Source organism: Thunnus thynnus, chromosome 8 (assembly GCF_963924715.1).
Source record: "Thunnus thynnus chromosome 8, fThuThy2.1, whole genome shotgun sequence".
Taxonomy (NCBI): domain Eukaryota; kingdom Metazoa; phylum Chordata; class Actinopteri; order Scombriformes; family Scombridae; genus Thunnus; species Thunnus thynnus.
Window position 1 is genome coordinate 21984969 of NC_089524.1, and position 26919 is coordinate 22011887.

Consider the following 26919-nt stretch of genomic DNA (forward strand, 5'->3'; position numbering starts at 1 on the left):
TTTTTTTATAGTCTCCTTTGGTGAGCTTGGAGTATAAAAGTGATCTCAGTACTCATCAGTCTTTTGTATCATGCCTCATTTCATGCTGATCGTATTACATATACTCCCATTCGGGGACAGAGCTGGAGTTTAAACTGCATTCTCAACCATTACTTCAGATTTATAGTGAAAGGAATCTCTGAACAAACACAAGCTCTAATATTCATCCTGATGGAAACGAGACAGTGGGGGAAGAACTTACCTCAGACGGGAGATTTCTGACCTTTAACATGTACCCTGTGATTGCAAAATATAAACAGTTACTCAGAAAATAGAGTGATAAAATATAGCGCACTGCTGATGTTTCATCTAATGCTCATGTAAGGATTTTTCGGAGGAGGGAAGCTGTTGCGTACCAGGTTGTATTATGAGACGTTTGCGTTCAGTACTGCTCCGCTTATTTGCTATTAATCCCCCCCCCAAAAAATCAAATCTACACTGTAAGTGAATTTTTATTTATTATGTCAGTGTGTGTGCATCCATTTGTGTTTACACATGTATAAGTAAATGAGAGAAATAGACTGACAGTGAGTGAAAAAGCTTGAATAAAGTGCCGTCGTGTGGTGAGTGATACACTCTTGGATTACATTTTTACCAGCCTGGTATCTAAATACATTCTGTCCCCCACATGAATTGAAGGACATTTTTTTTCTATGTAGTATAAATTGAGACTTATGTCACACCTGGTGCTTAGGTTTGGAAATCCTGCGTACACCACTGCTCTTCGTGGAACAGCGGCTGATCATCCTTACACTGCGAGTCCACTGTGCTATAAATATTAGTGCCCACCAGCAAAGAAAATATTTAGCTTGCAAAGAAAAACACTTGACCCCTCTTGAAAAAGAATATCAGGTTTGAATGAAGTGTGTACTCTAGCATCATTCGATACCTTGCTAAAGTTTCTCCTGGCCGGGACGATGCTGCCGAGTCTGTGAGCTTTTTTGTGGAATATGTTTGAGTTAGAGGAGTGTGCTGGAGTCCCTCACGCCGTCTCTCAGATAAATGCAAAGGTCTGTCTGTTGATTCAGCCATAAAGAGATGAGTAATGGACTTTTGGATTTGATCATTGTTGGAACTTTTTACATTTCTATGGCTATTCCTTATAGTCTCTTGCCAACACACACAGCTTGTTTCCTATAAGCCAGTATTTATGTACGTGCAGTATGCACACCTGTATGCAAGCACACAAACCCACTTGCATCCATTTCTAATACATGCAGACACTGTGCCAGCATACATGCTGAACACATACACTGTACACACATACCATGCACTGACATACTCACACATATATGCATATACACACACACACACACTTTTTTGTGGTGAAGTGGCATTGGCACCAATGTTGAATTCCCTCAAACTGACTTAGTTTCCTGTGTTTTCCCCAGCAGAATTTGTAGACGTCAGACTGCGGGGCGATAATCTGGCTGTTATGAGAAACAACCGACCATTACAGCACCACTTTGAGCCTCTGGTGTGTCAAACGCTTAATAACAGCTTCCCAGTAGCTTGTGAATAGTTTTGGTTGAATGAGAAACACAGTAAGTGCTTTTAGCAAAGTCGATTATTATAAACCAAACAATGTGGTTTATTTATTGTAATTCTTTATAGGAGTAGAGCTGAAACGATTAGATGATATTTTGATTGACAGAAAATTAATCAGCCACTATTTAGATGACCGATGAATCGTTTTAGTTGTTTTTCAAGCAAAAATGCCAAACATAGTTCCTGCTCTTCCATTGTGATGATTTTCTGCTATTCTCAGTTTTACATCTTTGTAAACTGAAGATGTCATTGTGGGCTCTGAGAAATTGTGATATGCATTTTTTAATATTTTTTTTGACATTTTGTACATTTAGCTATTAATTAATGAATATATATATAAATATAATTGGCAGATTAATTAATGATGAAAATGATTAGTTGAGGAGGGAGAAGAGTGGGCAATTGGTAATAGATAGAAATGATCATCACTTGATCTTTGAATGCCCAGTAATATTTTGTCTTCATGTAAAACGTCTGATATAGGAGATTACTTGACGTCCCTTGACGTTCTAAAAATATATATGTATTATTAAGTCATAAAAAATATGGCGCTCAGCCGAACCTACAAGGGAACTGTTGCTCACACTTAAATTATCTGTTTGGTTAGTTGTCTAGAGACCTTAAGTAAATCTTCAGATTTGTGTCATATAAAATGTTTATATAGCTATAATTCTGGGAAAATGTTTTCTTCAGCTGTTTCAAGGGGTTTTGAATTTCTTAAATTGCCCTGTAATTCAGGCTTATAATTGCTTTAAGTTTGGTTTTGATGTATGCATGGGTCATATTATTCATTTTGGATCTCAGTCATTTTTTTTGGGGGGGGGGGGGGGGGGGGGGGGGGGGGGGGGTTGTCTTTTATGTCACTGTTTTATCAATCACACCGAATCAAGGGTGTTACAGTTGGTCTATATAAATCAGTGATTGAAGAGTCTTAAGTGGTGAAGTGGTTGTGTGTTTTAACTTGTTGCTTAATGGGTAGGCAAGTGTTGCAGTACAGATATTTAAGTCTGAGTTTTGACCACAATTTAAATCAGGGGTGTAATGTTGAACATTTATAGTCTCAAAGCAGCGTTTGCTCTTCAGTGCCAGGTTGGTGTTGCTGACATTTGCAGATCATGGGTCTGTGGAGTCAATAAGAGTATTATTATTGTGCCACAGTATGACTACTGAATGAGTAATTCGCTATAGTGTCATTGTCTGGTTTCTGAACCGATAACTGAATTTAAAGTCCAAGTACAGAACTTGATGAGAAGACCAGTGAAAGTCACGGGGTTTGTTTTTTTTACCTCCAGCATCCTCACAGGAGATATTTGAAGAAGAACGAGCTACATTTTTATTTAGTGCAACGGTTAAAGGCTTTATGCTTTTCCTCATTTTCAGTCAAATATATAATGTTACAATGTTGGATGTTCATATTAAACGTGGCCAAAGTTTCAAATAATGAGGTAAACGTATGTAGAAGTAATCCCTGTAAGCAAAAAGCACCGGCTTCAAACTGCTCTGTACGTTCAGTTTTTTTCTACTTTAAGCCCAAGAGACGTAGACTCATGACGGATTTCTTTATATGGTCATCTACTCCACGCACAGTGCGTGGGATCACTGCTCCGCTTCGCTAACAGTATGGCATTTTTCCATGTTTTGGTGGTAGTCATGCCGAGTCATTACTCGAGTCGAGCTGGCACTCTGTGAGTGTTTTTCCATTGCACAGCAGGGCAAAGAAAAATAAGTAGTTTACCTGTTGCTGTCGTCTACAGCTCTTCATCAAACATCATCATCACTGTGACTTTTTCTGCTTGTACTATTCCTTCGCGCATTATTTCTAACTGATCCGCTGAACAAAGACCTCCAAATATATCCATATGTTGTGTCAACTGGTTGTTTTTAGCGCTGCTGACGAAGCTCTGCTAATTCAGTGAGGAACATGTTTCACTTCCTGTAAATTCTTCACAATAAAAGTATCCCATTATTTAGTCATTTGAAAGCTTTTAATTTGAAGCAGTAAAGCAAGAAATGTTGGGTTGGCACCAGCAGTAACATAACATGACTCTGATACGTGCTGCGCAGCAGGCTTCTGGAAAGCTGGCCAATCAGACCAGAGTTGGCTCATCAGGACTGAGGAGCTGAGACTGCCTGTTAGAGACAGAGGCTGAACTGAGGGGCTGCATAAGATAAATATGGAGATTTTTGCACAATGAATCATGTCCCAGAATAAAAACATAGAGCTGGAAATGAGCATAATAGGTCCCCTTTAAATAACGGTAGCAAAAACAACCTCCAATTCAGATATTAAATTGGCTTAAAGTGTTTCTTATCTGTTGAATTCCACTTTATTAAAATTCGTTTTGTGTAATATTGCATTTTCATGTGTATACAGTATATACTGTAGAATACATTATGGCATTGTACTGTTTTTTTGTAAATTTTGTTGAAGTATAGATGTAACATGCACTAGGCTGAGTGTGAGAAAATCAAACCCTGCTGAATCCTCAAATACTCAGGAAGCTAAAATGTCAGTTTTTCCCTGCTGAATTGAAGTGAGTGAATCCTTGCTGCTCCTGAAGTTGAAAATGTGTTCTCTGTGGAAGAGAGAATAAGTCAACTTGAGCACCAAAATATCGCTTTATTAAGTGCGGTTAAAGTTTGACAGAGTAACTGAGAATTTCAATACCACTGTCAGTCAAGGCAAGGCCAGGTTAAAGCAGCTGTCCTCCCAGATGTTGGGAAAGACTGATCAACCCTCAGAGGAAACATTTCGCTGTTACAGCCGCTAAAGGATATTTGACCTTTTATTGAACTTGTGGTATACTTAGTTTGACTGTTGAGGTTGACCAGGAACTTTTTTTTCTCCACCAGATAGTGAAAATGTTATACCATACATCTTTGGTATCACTTCTCAATTTGCACTCAGCTGTGTTTTACATAAAACTTGCCAACAGGAGCCCACTAACTAGCTAACAGCCAGACATTCTCTCTTTCTGCATTTTTGCCTCTAAATCATTTGTAACTATACCTGCGGGCATGTTTATGTATATCAACGTAGTGCGGTGATAGTAACATTCAGGAGGTTTCTCACCAGTAAATAAATTCCCATGATCCAAAGAGAGAGCCTCAGCCCACATCTTTGCGTCTAGTATGAGCTCAGCAGTGAGTTATGGGCAATTGCGAGGGTGCTGCCTGGGAAGGGTGTTGCAGGGTGTAATGTTTGCAGCATGTTCCATTGATTCATAAAGCTGAAGCCCGGTGATGATTCTGCAGCGGTATTCCCGTAAACCTCTGTCTGGCCGAGAAATTGAGGAGCGAATGCTGGGTAATGGAATGAGAGCGCCTCCTGAGTCACAGCCACTAGAGAGGGAGAGTGAGAGAACACCCCTGGTCTGGCATCTGGTTGGCTGAATCACCTCAATCAAACTTGGCCAGAATTATACATGACGTGTGTGGAAACAGGAGATAAGTGGCAGAGGAAGAGACATGTTTTGCACAACTTGACTTGAGGTTGGATTCAAAGACAGAGAAAAAGATTTATGGGAGGTTATGAATTGTTCTGTTTGAGTATCCTGTGAATAGTTCTCTGAAGTTGCAAAATGAACATGTGCCTGTGCGAACCCACAAACAAGTTTAGAATTTAAGCACTGGTGCCTCTCCGTGGTCCTTTTCCTTCTCCATAGTCAGTGTCAGTCAGGTCAAATGTTCTCATTCTTATGTGACCAGTGTGGTATGACTATGGCATCTCACTGTAACCAAAAGCATTCTGACTTTCAAGAGCCTGTGCATCCTGCCAATGAATCCAAACAGTCACACAGCAAAAATATGATCTGGTTTGAGTAAGTGTCGAAATATCTCTGGAATACCAGAAGAAATGTGCTCCGGGCCTCAGTTTAATCAAGAAAAGTTGGCTCAGATATGTCATCATATAAATGTATTTTTAGCCCAAACCTTGCCTTGAGAAGTACTTAAAAGTTTCACACACTACACTTTCAATGATGAGGGGATTAAGCTGCCAGGTCCTGTGAATTAGACCAGATTTGTTTTACTTCTTAATTTGTAGCAAAGATAAAGAGACTTCTCCATTTCTCTCTCTCTCTCTCTGTTCGCTTGGACAGGCATGCCGCAGCTGACCGCATGTCTATAGAGCCTGTATTACTCATGCATTTTCAGACAGCAGCGACTCCTCTCGCAGACCTCTCTGTGTATGACTTAGCACACGGGTGGGTTTTTGATTTACATCTCGGCTGTGCCACTTGCTGTTCTTGGCTTGACGCTGCTGTGTTTCATCAAAGAAAAATCCACTCCACTCTGACTGTGGCAGTTAAGACTGCCGTCCGCCGCTGTGCTGCCTCTGCCAGAGCGAGGCCGAGCGCTGACTGGGCACTCGCAGCTGTCAGCTGGAATGAGAGACAGAGAGCGAGAGAGAGAGAGATGGCAGGAGAGACGATGTGGCCATCAGGACTCTAAATAAGCAGCAAGAGCACAGTTTGCGTGATTGTGAAAGGGCAATTTTGGTCATCTGAGTCAATCGTGAGGTGGCTTCTGCTTCATCTTTTCCACCAAAAAGTATTCTACTATCAGCACTTTATCATAACTTAGCTGTGATCAAGATGTGAGTAACATTCACAACATGTTTTTATTGCTAAGAGCTGCATCAGAGCTCTGTGAACAGGTCAACATTTAAATTTGCTACAGTAGTAGTTTTAAATCTGAATGCTCAACATGTTTAAATAGTGTCTGAAATGACCCTTTTTACAAGGCTGGTCATGTTGGAGATTAATCAGCCAACCAATCAAAGAATGGCTTCAACCGAGTGGGTAAAAACAAATGGGCAAACATGATGCGAGCCGAGGCTGTTTTAATGCCTTCATTAGAGCGGAGGAGAAAGCAGCCAAAAAGCTTGAGTTTTATCCTCTCTCTTGTTCTCTCTCCGTCTCTGCCAGGAAGCTGCCATGGGGCAGTGCCCAGTCAGCTCACCGCACCATTGGCTGGCGCTGCCCCAGAGGACTATGAAAGACATTATAAAGTCTAATAGTGCAGTTTATATAGTTTATTAGTGCTCGTTAATAGAAGCCCAGCGTTGTGGAAGAATTACTTATTCGTCATGTGCAATGCAATCCAGCCCCTGCGCTGAATTAACTTGCTTACCAGGACTAATAAGTGCACAAGAGACAGAATAAAGGTTCCTTAAAGAAAAAGCACTTTACTTTTGCTTGTCTGCGGGTTGACATCAATCATAAACCTTGAGCGTGACTACTTGCACTTCTGTACTCTGCTGATTTGGACTCAGATATTCATATGTGAACTACGTCTTGGCAGATACAGATCTGTAAGCATTATTATCCCAGATAGAGAGCCAAGTTTCATCACACAGAGTCAATATCTCTTGCATTATTCTTTCAAGGATATATTTTAAAGCACTGGCAAGCAAATGTTTGAGTCATAATGTATTATAGTTTATGTATTGCTAGAGGTCTGGTCTGCTAAGGTTCAATGCAGAGAGTGATATCATCGTGTTCATCCAGTGTCAGGCAGCGTTGTAGCGCAGGTGGTGTTTTGTCAAAATGTTTCTTTTTTAGTCGCCGTGTAGCAAATCTGAACAGCACAGTGCTGCATGATGTGAGGAAGTGGAGGATTCTGGGGCGCCCCGTTCAGGTTAACGCTTGTATGTCCAAGTTGCAGGGAGCTGGGAGCCTCGCCAGGCCGACTCTGGATGTTAATAAAGTTTTGAGAATCCATGCCAGCACTGTGATCTGTAATGCTTAGGGTTATTTTTACAGACTTTTTACAGACAATTATATTTGAAAGGGAAGGCTGTTTTTTCAGTGGGCTAATATCAGAGCAAGGAGATGGCATATGTGATAAGAAGATGCAATTTCCCATGATGTGATGCTGTGAATTGCATGCGTTTTTTTTCATTGTGTGGGAATATTTTCTGTATGAGAACTGCTAACAAGCAAATTACACTGTTTTTTCTTGTTTTACTTCAGTGAAGTTTTGTTGAAAGTAAATGTATTTTTGCAAGAATTCTCTGCTTCATGACAGCCACACACTCTAACACCTGGTAATTATCTAAGTACGGCCACAGACAGATGGCATCTGAGCTGATGTGCTTTGACATTTGACGAGGGTAGAGTGACCATTGATGATTCCTGGTCCATGTTCTCAGCTAAACCAAGGAGTGCCTATTACTTCTCCTCCTTGTGTCTGTCACATGTCATTGTCTTTGTTAAATGGACTTCGACAGCCTGGTTGCCAAACAGGGAGTTGAAGGAGTCTAAGATGACTTTGGCTTGTAGTCACATTACTGATGTCGCTGCCTACCAGAGATGTCGGCTTGATTTCACTCTCTAGAACTGAAAACCACATCTCACAGATGAGGTTGTTACTCTGGCCAGAAGTTTTCCACTGGAAAGAAAAATCTGTTATCTCCTGGCTCCTGTAGTATCTGTCTGCTTTATATTTTCTACATCAAATTGCATTTGGAAGAAAACTGTGTGGTTTTTATTCTGTTGTCCTGTAATTCTAAATGAGGAAATAATTCAGCTGTAAGCTGTTTTGTTGAGGACAATCCCCTCTGTTCTTCTTTGATTTATAGTTGCCAAGATTAAATGTAGGACCTCCTTTGTCTATTTGAACTAAGGCTCATATGTGCTGTGCAATAAGTGTGTTAAATGGATCCACATTACACTGAGTAATAGCCTCAGTATGCACTCTTCATTAACATGCTTAACATTCCCCTCAAGACCCAGAAGTCGGCTTCTATAATACACTGCTTAACACAAACATCATGTTGGACACTTTAGGATCTCTTACGGGGCTCGTTGATGGCAGTTTTAGTAGGGAGCAGATTTGGACGGTGCTTGTGTGCCAGTGTATGTGTAAATGCTAATGTTTAGGGCAAAGTGGAGGACAAGACTGACTCGTTCATGAACTCTGAGCATGAAAACCTTGAAAAGTTAATAAAAGTTTTGTTTTTTGCAACAGAACAAATGATCCAGCTAATTAGAGCAGAGATTCGACACAAAAGTCTAGTGAAGAGGTTAATACATTGCAGTGCAAAATGTTATTGTTTTCAGCTTTTTTGGCTTGAGGATGAAATATGTTGCAACACTGGTCAGTCACTTGTTGCGTGTTTCCAAAACGGGACACGCAACCTCGTTTTATTTTTTTGTAAAGTAAGAAATCTCAGTTTCTGGCAAAGTAAATGCTGAGCAACTGATATTTATTTTTAACAGCCCTATTAATCAGCAAAGACATATTATGGTTATTAAATGTTTTGGGACAGTAGGAAACATCTGTGTCTATTTGGTTTTGTGCATGTGCATCAATGCATTCGCACATACTTTATGTGATTAGGTATGTGTGTACATTTAGATGTCTGTTTTTATCAATATATGAATGGTTCTGGTGGGCGGGTTATGTTAAAAATGAAACTTGAAAGATGTGAACATAATGGGAACCAGTGCGTAGCTGTCCTGGCTGCCTTGACATTTACAACCTTTCCCCCCGGCTCAGCGTTCAACCTTTAAGACGAAGCCAAAACCCATCAAGAGGAGCTTCACTCACCTTAAAAGTGCTACGCTGAGATTCTTGGATCCATACAGACAAGACACATGGGTTCACACGGCTTCAGTAACCAATAAACCTTCCCATAGCAGGAAATGTCTCTTATATATCACTAGGAGTTTTTGACAAGAATATTTAGGATGAGTACCTGGCTTTCTCCCCAGTATGTCCTCACTTGAAGCTGAGTCACAGATTTAGTGGACGGATAGAGGGAGTGAAGAAAGGAAAGCAAGATTTCTCTCTTCACAGCACATGTTGACTAATACCGATAAAAAGCCTAATCAGGCACTTTCAGCTAGTATCGACAGTGATCTAATAGGCATGTGTTTGAAAGTTGATATGAATTAGGCAGCGTCAGAGCCGTGACAGCCAGGTGCTGAACACTTGGCTCAACGTACCGGAGCCTCGGCCAATTGGAAAACGCTTTGCAGAATTTATCTACAGCCTTCTCCCTTGACAAATTATTTTATTGTTCCCACACAGTTGGTTTTCATTTAGTCTTTTGGCTAATGAAATGCTGAGAGCATGTGGACTATTGTTATTCCTTTATTCAGCATAGATACTCTGACTGGAAGTGTTCACATCTGACAGTACACTCCCCATGCAATAGAAACTGACCAAAAAATGACACAAAAAGTATACAGTTGTGCACAGATGGCTCGCGGAGTATGATACTTTAGCATATACTGTGAAATCTTGATTTGTTTATTACTACATTGCTGATACTGTATGTGCCTTTCTGGCATTACCTTAGTGTCTGTCAAACAGGGTAATGCTGCTTCCTGAAGGAACGACTTCTTCTCCCCTCGGCGAACTCCAAACCCTGCTCCAAAACCTTTAATCACATTATTCAGTGTGTCTCATGTACCCGGACTTGTAGATATGCTGTGTGAGAGCTGCAGATGGGAGAGATAGAGTGAAACTCGCCTCGCGTCCGAGCCCTGCACTCTGCCTGACCTGAGCTCAGTACATCAGGACTAGGCCGCTAATCTTTTACAAATGCTGGGAGCCTCCATAACCGGGCCCTCGCTGAGATGGCTTAGTCAAAACAGGCCTGCTGCTCCTGAACACAACCTCAGCCTCCCTAGCTTAATTCAAACGCTGATTAACTAACAAATACCTGCTGTTTGTTCCACAGCATTACACAGCCCGGTGCGTTCTGCAGCGCTCCATGGAGTTTGACAGTGTGTTTGCTGTTCTGTAGAGGAGCACACAGGCCTACTGTGTTATAGGCATTTCGGGATTTGTTGGTAAGATGATACAGGACAGGCTATGTGTGCACAACCATAGTAATACTGCAGTGGTTGAGGAGATTTTTATAGTTTAATCCTTGATTATATCTTTCAAGAGAAGTGCTTTGTTCTCTGAGCTGGAAATTAACTACATGAAGAAAAGTTTAGCAATGTTGCTGTGCGGAATTGTGAAAACCTTTGGTATTTTCAACAATGGGACATGAACAACAAATTGACATGTTTTCCTTTTCTCCCTGTTAGCATTTGTAACACTCAAACTGTGATTAATATTTATTGTGAGAATAAATCCCCAAAATCAGCAAGTAACAATTCACGCTGAGAACCATAAACGTAATAGCCAAGATTTCGACTGTCTGGTTTGAATTGAATGATTTGGTGATTAGGATGGTTGCTGGTTCAGTAGTAACGTTACGTCATCACAGCTTCTCCTGCCAACTAACTTGACTGGTAAAGCAAAACAAATATTTTTTTGCCCACGACAGGTAAAAGTGGTGAAAGAAGGCCTTTGCTTCCAGTTTCAAGTTTCATTTCCGTTCTCAGTCACCCCCAAACACCGTCCCATGTTTCCAAGAAAAGCCCTTTGGTTTCACTGCTGAGCACATTCGCCGTTGCACTTTATCACAACAGTACCGACAAACACTTATCAGACATGCCAGTGCCTCGTCTTCTCATATACTGTCACTGTTTATGTGGGCTAAGCCACATTTTCTCTGGGCTTCAAACAAACACCATGTAGTTCAGGCCTCTTGCCAGGCTCAGGCGCTGGGACGGACTCTGTGCACAGAGCAGTTGGCACGTCTGACATGTTGAATAAAACATCACTACTTCAGCTGTAACTTGTCCTCTTTGAGAAATGTTTGACTTTTCCAAGTATGTTTTATTTAGAACGACATGGATTTAGAATAAATTGTGAAATTCAGCTATGTTTTTAAAATAGTTTCTAAAATGGTTTCAGCAGTCATTGTGAGTGATGAATAATTCAAGTTTATTTTTGAGTCATTTTTATGCATATGTGGTGCTTTGATTATCTACTCATATCTGATCACACAGAAATAGCAGTGTAGCAGTGGTGTCCAGCATAAATTGCCAGTATGTGTTTTTTTTCACTATTTGTAAATGTTAGAGAACAATTTGATACACTGGGAACAATAAATCTTCCACAATTTTTGCAATAACACAGTCATTATTGTTCTAAAGAATGCTGCTTTTTGTTCCAACTACAAAAAAAAAAAAATAAAAAATGGAGGTTCAAGAACAAATATAAACTGAATTGGATGAATTATCAAAAATGAAACTTAGCAAGGATGCACTTTCACTGGAGGCCTGGAAAAGGCTGCAGTTAAATATTTAATGTATAGCCCCTAAAACCGCAATTCAGCAAAAGTCAACAGGACTTGTTATCTATGTCCTTGATAGCTTTAGCCATAAATGTAAATGCACAGTTTACCACAGCGCCCACTTTTACAGGGCCAGACCTGTCATTTGACACGAAAATATGGCCAATCTAGGCCACTGTAACGATGCCAGTCTTCTACAAGCCTCAAGAGCTCTGAGCCATGAAGGGAGTCCAGCGAGAGAGGCAAAGCATCAGTATATGTACACTGCAGCCTGCCAAAGTACACTCATTTAACAGCACAAAAAGACTTGCACTGAGAACCCGCATGTTTATGTTAGGGATGATGTAAAATGGCCAGAATTCATATTTCACATCAAATTTCTCTTTTAAGATGGCTTCTCTCAATTTTTACATGCAAGGAAACAAACATTTGCATTTCAAAGTTCTTCAAATAAAAATAAATGAAAAGCAAACCCTTTTATGGGTTTGGAGACTATATTGGAAAACAGGTCAGGGGCGAAGTGAATATTTTTTATGGTTCGTAAAAGAGCTTCACAATGAATGCCAGGTTATGTGAAAGGCTTGACACTTTATTCAGCCCTTACACTCTCGGGCCAAGAGCAGCCAAACAACACACATAGCAAAGGCCAAGTGATCCAAATGAAGAATGATTTCTTTATTTCTGCTTGTTTATCGTCTGATTAGGCTCCTTCTCACCACAGACATATCCAAAAACCTATCAGCTATCAACCTTCACTTTTCCTTTTTGAGTTTATCACGCTCAGGTTGATGTATAATCAATCCAGTACTCAGAGCCATCTGTATTTGGTCCTGGTATTTGCTGTTGCTGTTACCCACCTGGTCAAAGCACAGTTACATGTAGTTATCAGTGTGTCCTCACAACTCAACGGTTCTGGGTTTATTCAGGTCCTGCTCCTGTTTGATTAAGGTCATTTCTGTGTGTAGTTTTTCTCCCTGTTTATCTGAGTAAATGAAGACATTCGCATTAACACAATACTGTAAGTTGACTATCCAGTAAGTATGCATGGATGTGTGTAATAATGCATATATACTGTACTTCATCTACATAGATACAATGCATTTATGTCCATATAATTTGAATGCACAGTAGTTTTTGCTTAGTTACATGTGTTATACATATACATAGTGAAGTGGACTCATTTAAAATATGTGATATACTATATACATACATTCTGTATATATATATATCATCTGTGTATATTACATTTAAATATGGTATGAAATACAGTATGTATACTTTAGAAGTCTATTACGAATATACTGTTTATCTGTTTTTTGTTACATGACTATGTTCACTTTAAGAAGGATATTATGTGGTTTGTATTGGGGCTGCAAGTTAACAAACAATTATTTAATCAACATTTATTATCAATTAATGTACCGATTATTTGATAGTTTGCATAGTATGGTTTTGTATCATGTGCTGTGTGTTAAATGTATGACATACGTACATATACATATACATACATGTACATGTCATGTACACATCTAACTTCCCGTTAGCTACCGTAGCCAACGGGAAGAAAGCCCTCTAGAAATCAATTAGATAAGCTAGCAGTCCTGCAGCCATAGAGCACTGGATCAGTATCCAGTCAGGCTGCTGATCTACTTGTTCATATAAAAATCAACGGACAGAAAATATGTTATCACTGTCTCTGTTGCGTATTCTTTTATTTTGTAAAAACATAAACATGCAACCAACCCAGTTCGCTTTTCTCATCACATACTAAAGAATTTCTATCTGCTTTCATGTCTCCATTATAGACTAATGAACAAACTCATTTTTTCTCCTAATGTTTTCTTCTGTTTTCTTCCTCCTCCACCCTGACTCCAACCCCTGCTGTAGTTACTTGTTTAGTTTGTGTGACGCAATAACATTACTCAAACTATTACTATACACACATCATTACAATAGCTGAATAGTTGGAAAAAATTATCTGTTTTCACTTTAATTTATATGAATTTTATGGACACAGAGATTTTGTAGTTTGTATTTGTTAAAAAAATACACCATGACCTATAGAGTTTTGTCTCTATGAATCCACATTTATTTTCAATACAAGCTCACCTTAGATGACATTCCTGGTCTACAGGTGATAGATGATAAATATTATGTTCTGTTGAAAGCGTCGCTCGTGGTCCATTGACTCTGTCCTACATTTGTCAGGACACACTGTAAAACTGTGTGTTTGTTATAGCACCAAATCTTAAAAATACCAATCTCTTTGCACTGTTATTGTTACTGTGGGTGTTTGACCTTACCCACAGTCAAACAGAGTGACAAGCTCCAACTTCGAAATAGTTTCACTACTGAGACAAAACTCATGTCTCGCATTGGCCGTAACCGTCGGCTGACTCACGGGGTGAAGGGACGCAGCAAGAGCAGAAATCATAATAAAAGGAATCTTATTACAGCCATTAAACAAGAGAAGGGAAACACAGGAGGGCTTTAATGCCTGGACATCTAAAATGCTTACGCTGTGAGAATATATTTGCTCATAAAGCTCTTTGATGGTGGCCCTGTCCGTTCCAACACACAGGGCTGCTGTCTGTGTAAATAGCTGTATATTGACCTCCCACCGCACAAGATTGAATGTGTTTCCATAGGTGTCATTTGGTACCATTTTGGGGTTTTTACAGGCCCCACTGTACCTTAGTCCCTGTAACTGCGGGGGCTCAGGAGTCCTGCCATCACTTCTCAAGCGGTGGCCAACAGCATGCTCTTCCTGAGGTTGTAGAGGGATGAGGGGTTGACTGCCCCCTCCTCCTCCTCCTCCTCCTCATCCTCCTCGCAGCAGCATTATGAAGCTCTATTTGATGTGAAGTGATATATAATGTCTGTTGGACTGTCCATCTCAAATTACCTAGAGTGCGTGTTCCTGTCTTTACTGTATGTGTGATCTGTGTTTGTGAGTGTGTGGTTGTGGGTGGTACGGGGGTGGGGGGTCGCCAGTCCCAAAGCCTTTGGTGAATGAGGACTCCCCACACAATAAAAGAATGGTATTGCTGACTTCCTTAGGTATGTGTGGTTTGAAACTCAACACAGGTTTGCTCAGTGGAAAACCTGGGGCCCTCTCTTATTTATTCTGTATATTTATGAAAACCCCAATACCGTGCTGCCCTTGAAGTGCGTGAGGAGGTCCCTCTTCAGCCCGGGTTATGGTCATTTTTCAGGCAACTTAATGCCCTTTGGTGGCAGATGTTGACTGCTGGCTGTTGGTTTGAATCAGTTACAGACTACCATTCTGCTAAGAAGAGTCCACAATAAGTAAATCTTCTGAAACGTCTAAAACCGCGTTGTAAACAAATGAAGTAATGTCACTTTATGACCAAACTGTAAAAGCAAGACATTTTTTTAACAGTGCATCATCAGATAATGATTGTTATAACAGCCATTGTTATAGTGTACTTGTTCTTGTGTCATGTGTCCTGTGTTGTAATCTAACATTTGTTTTGAGGATACGCAGACAGATTTAGCCCCTTCTGTTTGAGCAGATCAGCTTTCTGCAGGTTTAGAAACCGGCGACATGAAACAACACCAATAATCTAATCAAAATAAAAGCTTCCCCTCTCTGCCTCCGCTGTCAAAGCAAACTGTGGACTTTTGAAAAAGTCATTTTCCTCAAAGAGCTGCATTTTGGGGCTGAGTTAACCCCTAATTATCCTGACTAGCTAGTATTCATTGTGGACACTATGGAGAAGCATTGGCTTCAACTTAAACCGGAAACTTCAAAAGCCAAAGCAATTACTATGCATGCTTTGAACATATCCTTTTCACAAAGTAACATTCCATTATTCTTCCTGCACTAAAACAACAAATAGTAACAAAGAAGTAGGAAGTGAAATTGGATTCCTCTTTTGGTTCCCAAAACATCTGGTTTGGCCCTTGTTTTAAACAACTAGCATCCCCTCTGAGAATAACAGAAGGTTATGTGCACTGTGTGTAGGTAACAAAATAATCATTTTCAAATGTTTCCTCATTCAAATGTGATCTAATTACCAACACTTAAATTCAGCCTCTCAGTTGGACCACCGACCATCAAGGGAATTTTCCTCCAGACGTTTTCCTAACTATTCATTTATTTCTCTCCCACCGCTGCCCCTAAACCATTAAAAAATATACAGAAATTGCTGCAAATTGATCACTTGTTTTACAGAAGTCATATAAATCTCTGCTGTTGTCAAAACGTAATCGATGGCAGGAGGCGGCGCTGGGCGAGAAGAAGAGAGAGTATCTGTCAGATGGGCCTCGGTGCGTCTGCGACATGAAGATACTCTCATGTTCTGTGGTTGAGTTTGGCCACTGTCATTTCAGAGGAATTTCCTGCCATCTGTGTTCAATCGAATTCTCTCACAGATTTGGGTTTGCTTGTAAATATTGGGTGCTGGCTGAAGAGGACTGAAGGAGCACTGTGAGTTTTGTGCCGACAGCCTCTCGGACCAAAATGAGCAGGCCACCGTTGCAGGGATGAGCTTGGCTAGCAATGCCTTTTTAATGGGAGCTTACAGCAAGACAGAATAGTATCTGGCTGCTCTTGAAAAAAAAATCCAATTCTGACTGAATCTTTTTCACTGACCTTATAGCTTGGTGTGGCTTTTGTCGTGCCTATTTTTAGTCATGGTGGTGGCATGGATTTAGGGATTGGGATTGTCGGTCAGTCAATTGGTTGGTTGGTTCACCACTTTGGTCCAAACTTTAATATCTCAACAACTATTGGATGGATTGCCATGAAAATTGGTACAGATATTGAGGCTGCCCAGAGGATGAATCCTAATGACTTTTCCTCTAGTGCCACCAGATTTTTGCTGTCATGATATGAAGAAACAAAGACTGTTCACTTTTAGCAGTTTTTTATTCCATTTGCATTACAAAAAGGAAAAATATGAGAAATAAAAATTAAGCTATCATGAGTCTCTTTCATTTGTGAACAAAGCTATCCTTACGAATGACCTCTATTTGACAAAAGCTATTTTCATCGCCCAGCCATTATCAACAGTACAGATTTATTGTGCTGTTATAGTAATTTTGACAAATAGACGGCCATGCTGATGTTTGACAAATATATCTGATTTCACTTCAGTTTCAGGGGGACGTCTCCAATGTTTGGATATGACTCGAATGGGCACACGGACAAACTGAGGCCTATTGTTCGGAGGGAGCAAACGCAGCTTCTGCACTAAATCCCCATGTGTACTTTTTACAGCGGATTTATATACATTGGTTGTTCTCATGAGTGAACACAGCACACACAGACAAAAACACAAGCACTCAAAGTAACATGTACACACACACAGATTCAGGATCTAAACCTTTCAAATAAACACTGATTGAAAAAAAAACACATCATAACACTTTATGCTCAGTCATTGCAGGAAATAACTTGATTCTGTTGAGAAGTGTACCAGTCGCACCTTTAACACTTTCTCTAAGGGTGTGGTGCTTCAAATGCTCGTCAGTCCAAAAACTCTGCACCAGCTACATCACTCTGCCAGTATTTACTGCCGCCTCCCCAAACAGAGCAGCCTCTTGTCTGGCTTTGAAGCACCTCCTGATCCCATGCCGAGGTTTGGCCTGGCTCCGCAACCGTGTTGTTCACCAGTCCTATAAAGGTGTCTGTCACCGGGCCAGGTGTTCCTGTCACGTCTACCAGCCAAGTGCATCATGTCTTGTCAGTCTGCCGGTATATCAAGCCAGTCCATGGGCCTGACTGATACTCTAGTTTGTACGCTGTTTGGCTCTTACAATTGTGTGGCTTTTCTGCCAAATTATAGGATGGGGTTTGGCTGAGGACTCCTTGTAAAACTTTGTGATCCTTTGTCTGATCCTGGCAGTGTACAGATTTGAGGGCAAAATCTTGTTATGATAGTGATTGTCAGAATAGAGTTGTGGCTACTCATGACTTTAATGTGGTTTGTTGACTGTGCACATTTTTGTTGTATTAACAAATGTTCTAAAAGAGTTTGACTTGAAGATAGAATATCTGCTTATTTTTTATGATAATCGATCATTGCTGTGGTTTTATTACTGCCCTTGCATGAGGTCAGTATGCAAACAGTGTCTTCGAGCACTATGAGGACTTTTCATCGGATTTCCTGGTAATGAAGACAGGTTTCTGAGTTTCTGTATGCTGAGCTCCTTCCTTTTTCTGATTATTTTTTGTTATGTTCTTCTGTTGATTCTGAATGTCTCACTGTGTTAGAAACATAAACACATCACTTCCTGAGCATAAGGTAATTTTACCTGTTTACACTGTGTGTTTAGAACTTATAAAAAAGTTTCATAAACTGGGAATGCTGTGAATCAACAGGGCAAAATGGGTATTTATTTGTATGAAAACCTGCAAATTATACCTTAACCCTTCATAGCAGAGAAGAGAGGTATTTTGTTTCCCAAGTATTTACAAACAGTTCAAATTAAAACATTTTTCACAATAGTGACAAAATGTATAGAACAATCTCCTAGATTGAAAAAGGAAGAAAGGAAAACCTCATTTGCTTCTGAATGAGTGCATTCAGATTTGCTATTAAAACATTTGAATTAACACATGAAACTGATGATGTGTTATCAGTTGTTGCATCAAAAGCTCTGTCACTGAATTTGAGTGAAATAATGTTTGCAGTCCAAGGAATCACATTACGTAACGTCTGACTGATCTGAGTCTGAAGCCATAGTATCTGCTGGTTTTAGATCTGTCCACAATAAGAGTGGCCTGAAAGACACCACCAGTGACAAGGCGCTACCACCAGGTGGTGACATGCACAAGTGTAAAGTTTTAATTATATTAATCAGAGTGGACAGCAGCAGAGAAATAATTGGCTGTGACGGTTGGAAGGAAGTTGTGGGATGTGATCATGGATGACCACAGCCATGAGTGGATCCTTCTTTGTAAGTGTGTGAGAGAGCTCTTTTAGCAGTATGTGTGTGTGTGTGTGTGAGAGAGAGAGAGAGAGAGAGAGAGAGAGAGAGGTGTTTAAGCGTGTGCATGGAGTCACATAACACTACAACCTTCTCTGCTGTGTTTTGGCTTTGACATACAGCGCCCCCTCTGCCAGCCGTGTGGTAAAGTGGTTGGTCATTGAGCCTTCGGTGGGCACCGAGCCTGGGCCTGGGATGGGGTGGGTGGGGTAGGTTTGGGATGGGAGGGTCGCGGCTGCCAACTATTTGTTTGTGTTCATGACTGCGGTTAGCACTGCTTCATTTGAAGAGCCCAGTATTATGAGGAGGCCTGCTTCCCACAACATGTGCCCTCTTCTCTAAAAGGCAGGAGAGCTAATCATTTACCGACCGCTGCATTCATCAGTGTGACTTAAAACCGTGTTGCCACTTAGTGTGAACAACCAAACGATTCCACAGACAGGTTTGTTTGGAAAACTGGGCATAGTTGTTTCTAGGTTGTTATATTAATGATTTCTTTACTGTTTAACTGTTTTGGAGCTAAAGTAAGATATTTCCGTGCTGTGCCCAGAAATGGTCGAGTCTTGCAGCTGGATGCTCCTGGAGCCACATGAGTCTCTCCTCTTCACTCTGATGTTTATCCTTTCGTATTCGACTTTTCTAGCAGCTAATCTGAGGTTATTGTGTGACCAAGCTGACCATGAGAAAACAGGGAGGAACAAAGGTACCTGACTGAGAGCGGCTAAAATCAGCCAGAACAAATTGATTTTATCCTCATGAAAGTTCTCATGTCTGCTGGTACTAGTAATCCTGCTACGAAAACACTGACATTTCTGTGCTCCTACAGTAATTTAATAGAGTTTTTCTCCTTCCCCCTTGCTCCGCACCTGCTTAAAGAGGAGCTTTCTCCCGAGACATTGTTATTTTTCATTTACTTGTGCCCCCAGGTTTTTCAATCATACATCCATTACTAAGCAAACAAATAAGTTCCGGGCCTATGCCGCAGACACAAATATAGACATGAGTTATGAGATTCAGGGAAGCCGGGAAAGGCTTTGGACCCTAATACACAACATCTGCACCGGACAAGACGCACAACCAGAGCATCCCTCTACAAAGTCCCGCGGCCTGCTGTCGCGCACTTGTAACTGTTGACCTGTCTCATGTTGAAAGGGAGGAAAGAAGAGGGGGAAAACCATGGCAGGTGGGGGTGTGGGGGCAGACAGGAATAAAATGATCATTATTAAATGTTTAAGTGCTGAATGTTATGATTTATGGAGCCAAAGTGGGGCCAGTTGAGGTGTCACGTCGGATTTCCAGAGGCATCTGTCTTGCGGTTTTGGCAGCTTGTTGTACCTTGGGTTCAGATGTTTGCATCACACTCCTGACATCCCATTTCCCTCTCTGACACCCCCCCTCCACCCCCACCCACGCCGCCCCCCTGCCACCCCCCAACAGCCTCCTCCTGCTTTAAGTACAGCACACCTCTGATCGCTCCCCTTTCCTCTCCTTAAACCATCTATCCATCTGCACATCTGCTTTTCATTGAGGCCTGCATGTCTCTGAAGACCTGAACACATTAAACGCTGGCACAAGCACAGTCCCACTCTGGCACTTAACACAACGCTTAGGTGACTTAAAAGGGAGAGGCGAGAATTATAGAAAATGAAGTGTCACCGAAATAAAAAATCGCCCCAGATTACCACCAATTACACTTAATAATGCTATCCAGACCATCTGCTGATCAGATGGAGGACTGGTGTTGTCTGTGGAGAAATAATGATACCAGAGAGAGCGAGAAGGAGAGAGATTCATTGAGGGAGACAGCGACAGAGACTTTCAACTATGTGATGATGTGGTTTGATCTTCTCAGTACTGTATAGACTGGAATGCTTTGTATGGTAATGCAGTCATAACTGAGTATCTTGGGATAATAGCTGTGTTGTTTCAGAAGGGTTAAGTTCTACTAGATTGGAGACATGTGTCTGCTGTGCTTTATTAGTCATTTATTAGTCACTGAGGTCAGGGGAGAGTTTTTAGCCAAGGCACAACACTGCTGAACTTGAACATGACTCTGATCATCAGCCCCTGAGGCAGCCTGAATAGGTGTACAATTACAGCGCACCCTAACTGGCCGTGATCCCCAATGTGAAATTTATCCAGTATGTGAAGCGTGTTTAACAATCAATATAATCACCGTCACAGTGACCACAACCTTCCACTAAAGAGTGAGCCGTACCCTAATTATCAGAATTATCGAGTCTGCATTCATTCATTGTTCCTGTCTATTGTCTTATTTTACAGCCTCTACGGTCACAGTGGCTGCATTCATCAGTGGGAAAAGGATTAAAAAGCACTTTCCAGTCACGGTCATGATGCATCGGAGTTTTGCGGCTTCGTGCGCCGCGTTCCCAAAGGATTTTGACAAGAAGGAGGCATGACAAATGGATGACATCAGAGCAGGCGTATTGCAGGGTGATTGGAACCTCGTTTCCCTCCAAAACCTTGGCCAAAAAATAATCATACATGTCCCAGAACAAGTTCTCGAGTAACCACATTTATCCCTTTATAATTACACTCTTGAAGGAAGCATTAGTTTATGTATTCATGTGCAATGTGATGTACAAACTGACACACTGCTCCTTTAATCTTACTTTTCCTCTTATATGTCAGTTTACTGTCATCCTGTAGTGAGGCTCACTGAAAAGAACTCGCTACTTTAATTATACAGGAGAGGAAGCAGAGTGAGCATCAGATACCATGTGATGACATTTATGGAACGGAAGATACCACTTTAAATGTAACAGAGTATTATTAGACACAATGTTTTAAACAGGGGCTGTTTCTTGCCTGCAGCCTATGTGCCAAAAGTAATTTTTTTGGGGTGGTGTTTTAAGAGGTGGATAACAATAGAGTCCTTATATGTGCCTGCGTCTTTAGTTGGCAGTGCTGACATCAGTGGCTGTTTGCGAGGATGAGCCAGCACATCTGTACATGGTCTCCGAACACAACACTTGCCCCTGGTGCTTTTGGCACTGTCTTGCCTCTTTCTTTCTCTATCCGTCTTTCTAGCCTAGCTTCCGTGATCTCACGCCTTTACAGCGTCACTGCTAATGCTAATTGGGCCTGAATGCTTGCAACTGTGTATATCAGAGCAGCATCCCACCATGCTTGTTTCTAAGGTGCACATTCGAACTGGACGCAACACTGAACTCAGTTTCTATACGTAATTTGCAGGGATTAACTGAAAATGCCAAGTTTTTTTCATTACTGTTCCTACAGATTGTAATTTGTGTTTCTTAATTATGTCAGTGGATTACACAGACCCGTTTTTTTTAAACATTCTTTTCCCCAGAACATAACGTGGAAGAAATTCAAATTCAGAGCCAAAGGAATGTAAAGTATGATGAACACACAGCTGCCATGCTCAACAGACCACCCATTAACTCTACATAACCTAAGAAGAATGGTTACTTCTCTCTCTTTCTTGCTCTCACTCATTTACTTTTACACACACACACACACACACTCTCTCTCTCTCTCTCTCCTCCTTTGTGGCCGCTGCTTGATGTCTTACATTCTACCTCAGTCACCAACGCTTTCTTTGGCTTCCACCCTCTGATCAAACTAGGCCCACAACACACAAAGAAATGTTCAACGCTGAATTACCATGGCACATTCAATATAAACTGAATTTACTGTCGGGTCCCATCCAAGCCACCATATGTTCGTTTCCCTGAGCAGAGCATGACTGATTCTGTTAAGGTAGCAAAGCTCTAAATCACTGGAGCACTAACTTTCTGCAGCAGGGTTATCAGGAACTTTAGCACTCATTTAACACTCTGACTTTAATGGAGAAGGTGTCTCCTGGATGGAGACTCTTTAGTCCACTTGAGCTTTCCCCACATGATGCAACACTCATCACAAATGTTGGACACTGGAGTAGAGGCGTGAGGGCCTTTCTGGAAGTGCTACTACCTGTTTGTATTGGAACTTCTTAATCAAAGACATACAAAAAGGTCTCTGTTCTTCCACAAATTGTCATGCAAACACCTAAATGCAATTAAAACACATGTGAAAGTCAGATGCTCGCTGGATGTTAAAAATCCAGATGCATTTGGAACTTCCCATGAAAGAACATAATAAAAAAGAAACATCTTACTAACAAATGGGACTTTAAAGGCGCCGTAAATTGTTTTGCATTGCTGGTGACTCCAAATAGTCAAATGTTCAATGTCCAGAAATCCTATAATGTTGCCTCTTTTCTTCTTTACATATACTTTGCACCAACATGTAATTTTTTTGTTAAAAAATGGTGAATAAACTAATTCTGCTCCTGGTTTGTAATTAGACTGACAGGCTATGTTTAAGTAAAAATGTTACAAGAACACAGTGGTCTAATGATGAGACATTCCCAGTTAGTTATGCTCCCAAAGTTAATCCTTATCAAAATGCATTTTTGTCTCATCTCATATTTGACCATTTTCATTATGAGAATATGTTTGTTAGTCCCAGTAATTATACTGGGTACTGGATAGGGCTGGATTAAAAAAAAAGAAAAGTTTTTGATAATATTGACAATACAATACCTGACTTTTAAAAATACTCTAAAAATAAATGTGAATTTATAAGCATAAACATATTTCTCTACTAAACCATTTTTTTTAGCTTTACAAAAGAAGACCACAAATCATATTTGCATAAAGCAGTAATGTCAGCGGTCAACCACCACTGGCGGACGGTCACACTGACTCACTGCCAGCAGCCTGCTCATAACACAAGAGTCAAACAAAAGTCTAGCTTTTCTGCTTTTTCTGTTAAAGTCTCCCTCCTATCTAACATAAAAAAATTGACATGTCTTGTCCTGCACCTTAGCTTGTTGATCGAACCACCAAACAAACTGTAGTAGCTGTACCAGAACCAAAACCTGGACAATTCTGATTTAAATTGGGAACTATTTGATAAAAGAATTAGTGAAGAAGGCTACAAATATGACCAGACATTTGATGCCAGCAGTCAGTATGTGACAATTCTTGATACTGAAGATACATTTTGGAAGCAAAAAAAGTCAAGATTTGATACCCAGCCTTAATATGAGGTTAGAGTTTTGCAAAAGACATGTAAAAGCATGCCCAGTGCAACCCCTGTCCAGTGACTTTTAGCAGTGGAGATGCATCCAAGTCAATTTTTCCCAGAAGCATGCTGGGAAACAATGGTTGTATTATCAGTCTGTTTTTGTAAAACAACTTGCAGACAGGTAATAAGTGCTCTGGGAACATCTCTGTCTTGTCTCTGTGTTTAACTCATTTACATAGTAGACTTTTCCTGGCAAACATCCATTCTGTAATTTAGAACAGAGTAACAAGAGTAGAAAGAGCATTGTCTCATAATTCCAGTTACATTTACCGGGCTGTGTGTTGTGTGTGTCTGTGTTTTATGTGGTCGTGACTTTGATATGAGTGTGAGAGAAAGAGCATGTGCATTCAGTCAAGGCCTCATTGACCGAGCGCCAGTCCATCCACTGCTTTATGATGACAATACATTTATTTGGTTGTTTGTGTTTTCGTGTGCATGCATATGGACAGTTAAGGCCTAATTAAGAAATCTCTGATGATGTTAGTCATCTCCATCATGACTCATGTCACTTCTGGCCATCCTGATTGAATTACTCCTAGACTTGAGGCAGGGAAACACTTGGCCTCACATCAGTGGGCCTTGACTCTTTCATACAGAAACACAGTATATGCTAACTGGTGGGGATGCCCAGCCAACAAGCACTGAATAAAAAAGAGTAAAACAAAAAGGAAAGAACAGTCCAGAATTTGATAAACAGAATGATTTGTATTGCTTGAAAACAGACCAGAGCTGAAAGACATCTTGCCTTCTGTTAACGGCTTTGAGTGAAACCAGCGTTATTCCTACGGTCCCCCGGCGATACTGGACTGTTTGCATTGCTTGCTTTGCCTTTTCTCTACTTCTTTGTGTTTCTGCTGTGACCCGCAAACAAGACAAAAGAGACTAAGGCTACATCAACTTTAGGAGGGATATGTGAAAAGATGTTTCTTAAACTGAGGATAACATGGCTCACAAAGTTCTCTTGTTTTCTCTTGTCTTTTGTTCATTCCTGTAACCTTTTTCCCATATTCCAAACACTTCCTCCCTTTCTGTCTTCTACTGTTTACTCTTCCTCTCCATCTGTTATTCATGCTGTAATATCTTTTGTTGTCTCTTTTTTTTTCTTTCTTTCTTTTTTCATTTCTGATTCTGGTAAATATTTTACTATGTTCACATCTAGTTCATTTTGCCTTTCCATTCTCCTCCTGTGCTTTTTTATGTTCTCTCTCACATACAGGGTGTTTGGGTGACTTTATTAATAATAGCTCATGGTGTGTGATAACATTGTCAATAACATCGTTAGGAGAAAATTGAATTTGAGAAATTGAGTTAGGAAAGTTGGAACAGGGGACGCGTGGCCGCCTACACATGAGTGTGTGGGGATATCGGCTTACCCTCAGCAAATATTTCTTCATACACCGAGCCCTCCCTCCATTTCCACTTTCATTTCTCTCTGTCCTATTTTTATTATATTTTTTGGTCACATTCATGAAGCTTGTAGTCCTGATCAAATGCTCAGGTTTTAATACCTAAGGCCAGTACATGAGGATTAAAATGTGCTACAACTGAAAAAAAAGGTAAATACTGATAAAAATTTGTAGATTTTTATTCAGTAACAAATACTAAACTGACCCTTGCTTTTCTCTCACTAAATAGATTATTTGCAGATGTTGTTCAGCTGTGAAACATTAATCTATTATTAATGATTCTTCCACCACAGTTATTTTTTCGTTTCTGACTTTGAGTCCATGGATGAAAATCACACTTTAAATCTACTCACACTGCACTTAAATTGAGTTTTCTTCTAAAATGAATGATCCACCTAATAAATACATGAATGAGTGAAATAAAACAATGAAGTCACTATTTACACAAAATTAATGATTACTTGAAATTAAAACAACTGATGGCGAATTTAAAAACACTGTATGTAATTTAAATTCTTGACTCATGCAATAGTTACACTTCTACTGGCTGTCTCTTCCGGACACATTAATTTCAGTTAGTTTATTTTTCCAAATTGGACGCATCGCCTTTTGGAATACAATTCCTGAATTACTCCAGCAATAATATTTGGTAATAAATCTCTCCGGCGCTATTCTCACTGTCACCAGTTGAGCTTTGCCAAAGAGCTCCCCATACATCACCAGATACTAATGTTGTGGCAGCCAAAGATTAATTCTCAAGAGAATTTTCATAATCTAATAAGATTTCACCATGTCACCAATGGCATGGATCCCATTGTAAACTGATTATTCTTCCAGGGCAGTCAATAGATCATGATGTGCTTTGCCAGGTTTTAATTTAAAAGTGACGTCGGGTCATTTGATACACATATCAAGGATGTACTAGTCATATCTTGTGAACTTGTGAATAAAGTAGGTGTAAATTTAAATAGTGTATCAACTACACACTGATCATTTGTAGTAGCCAGTTTAGTGATATTTCTCCTTCTCCTCTTTCAGTAAATGGTGCATACTGCTCAGAGAAGGATGTAGACGCTGAGCTGGGTGACTCTGAGGGCACCCTGATGCGATGTGGGCAGAGCTTGCCACTGCCAGTGGGGGGTCATTCAGGGGGGCTTTACCCCCAGAGCCTCCACTGCGACAGACCTACAGCCGACCTCCTTCTGCAGGACGGCCCTCACCAAGACACCAGGTAAACTGTCACTATCGCTGTTGTTTTCTAGTAATTATGTTCCTGTTCTAGTTTTGAATGTTTCCTGTTGGATATAGTGTTACGAACAGTATGCAGGTACAATGTGTTTTTCATTATCTTTGCTATTGTGATTCAGATGCACGTATATGTAGCTGGAAAGATTTACCCAGTCTCATAAAATACACTGAAAGGGTCCAAAGTACAACATTTATGTTACACTAATGTGTTTCTGCTGTTGTGCAATCTTTGACTACTGTTGGTCAAGTCAGAAAGAATTTAGTGAACTTCTTTCCCCTCCTTTTTTCTATCCCTCCATCCTCAGTCATCCGACCAAAAGTGCTTCTGGAAAGACATTCACTTCTCTCATATTGTCTCTCAATATTTTCACTACAGCCAAACAGGAAATGGCGCTTCTGAATAGAAAGAGAGAGGGGGGTCAAGTCTTTATTAACAACAACGATGACAAACTCTGCCAGTGG

At 40.5% G+C, this 26919-nt stretch overlaps 1 protein-coding gene across 2 annotated transcripts in view; it reads left to right on the forward strand.

Moving 5' to 3' along the window:
• LOC137187914 (zinc finger protein GLIS1) overlaps positions 1-26919 on the forward strand; it is a 76780-nt gene that overhangs the window by 4406 nt on the left and 45455 nt on the right. For both annotated transcript variants that reach the window (XM_067597194.1, XM_067597193.1), the window contains exon 3: positions 26248-26440. In XM_067597194.1, coding sequence (XP_067453295.1) covers positions 26248-26440 — 193 coding nt within the window. The remainder of the gene's footprint in view (positions 1-26247; positions 26441-26919) is intronic.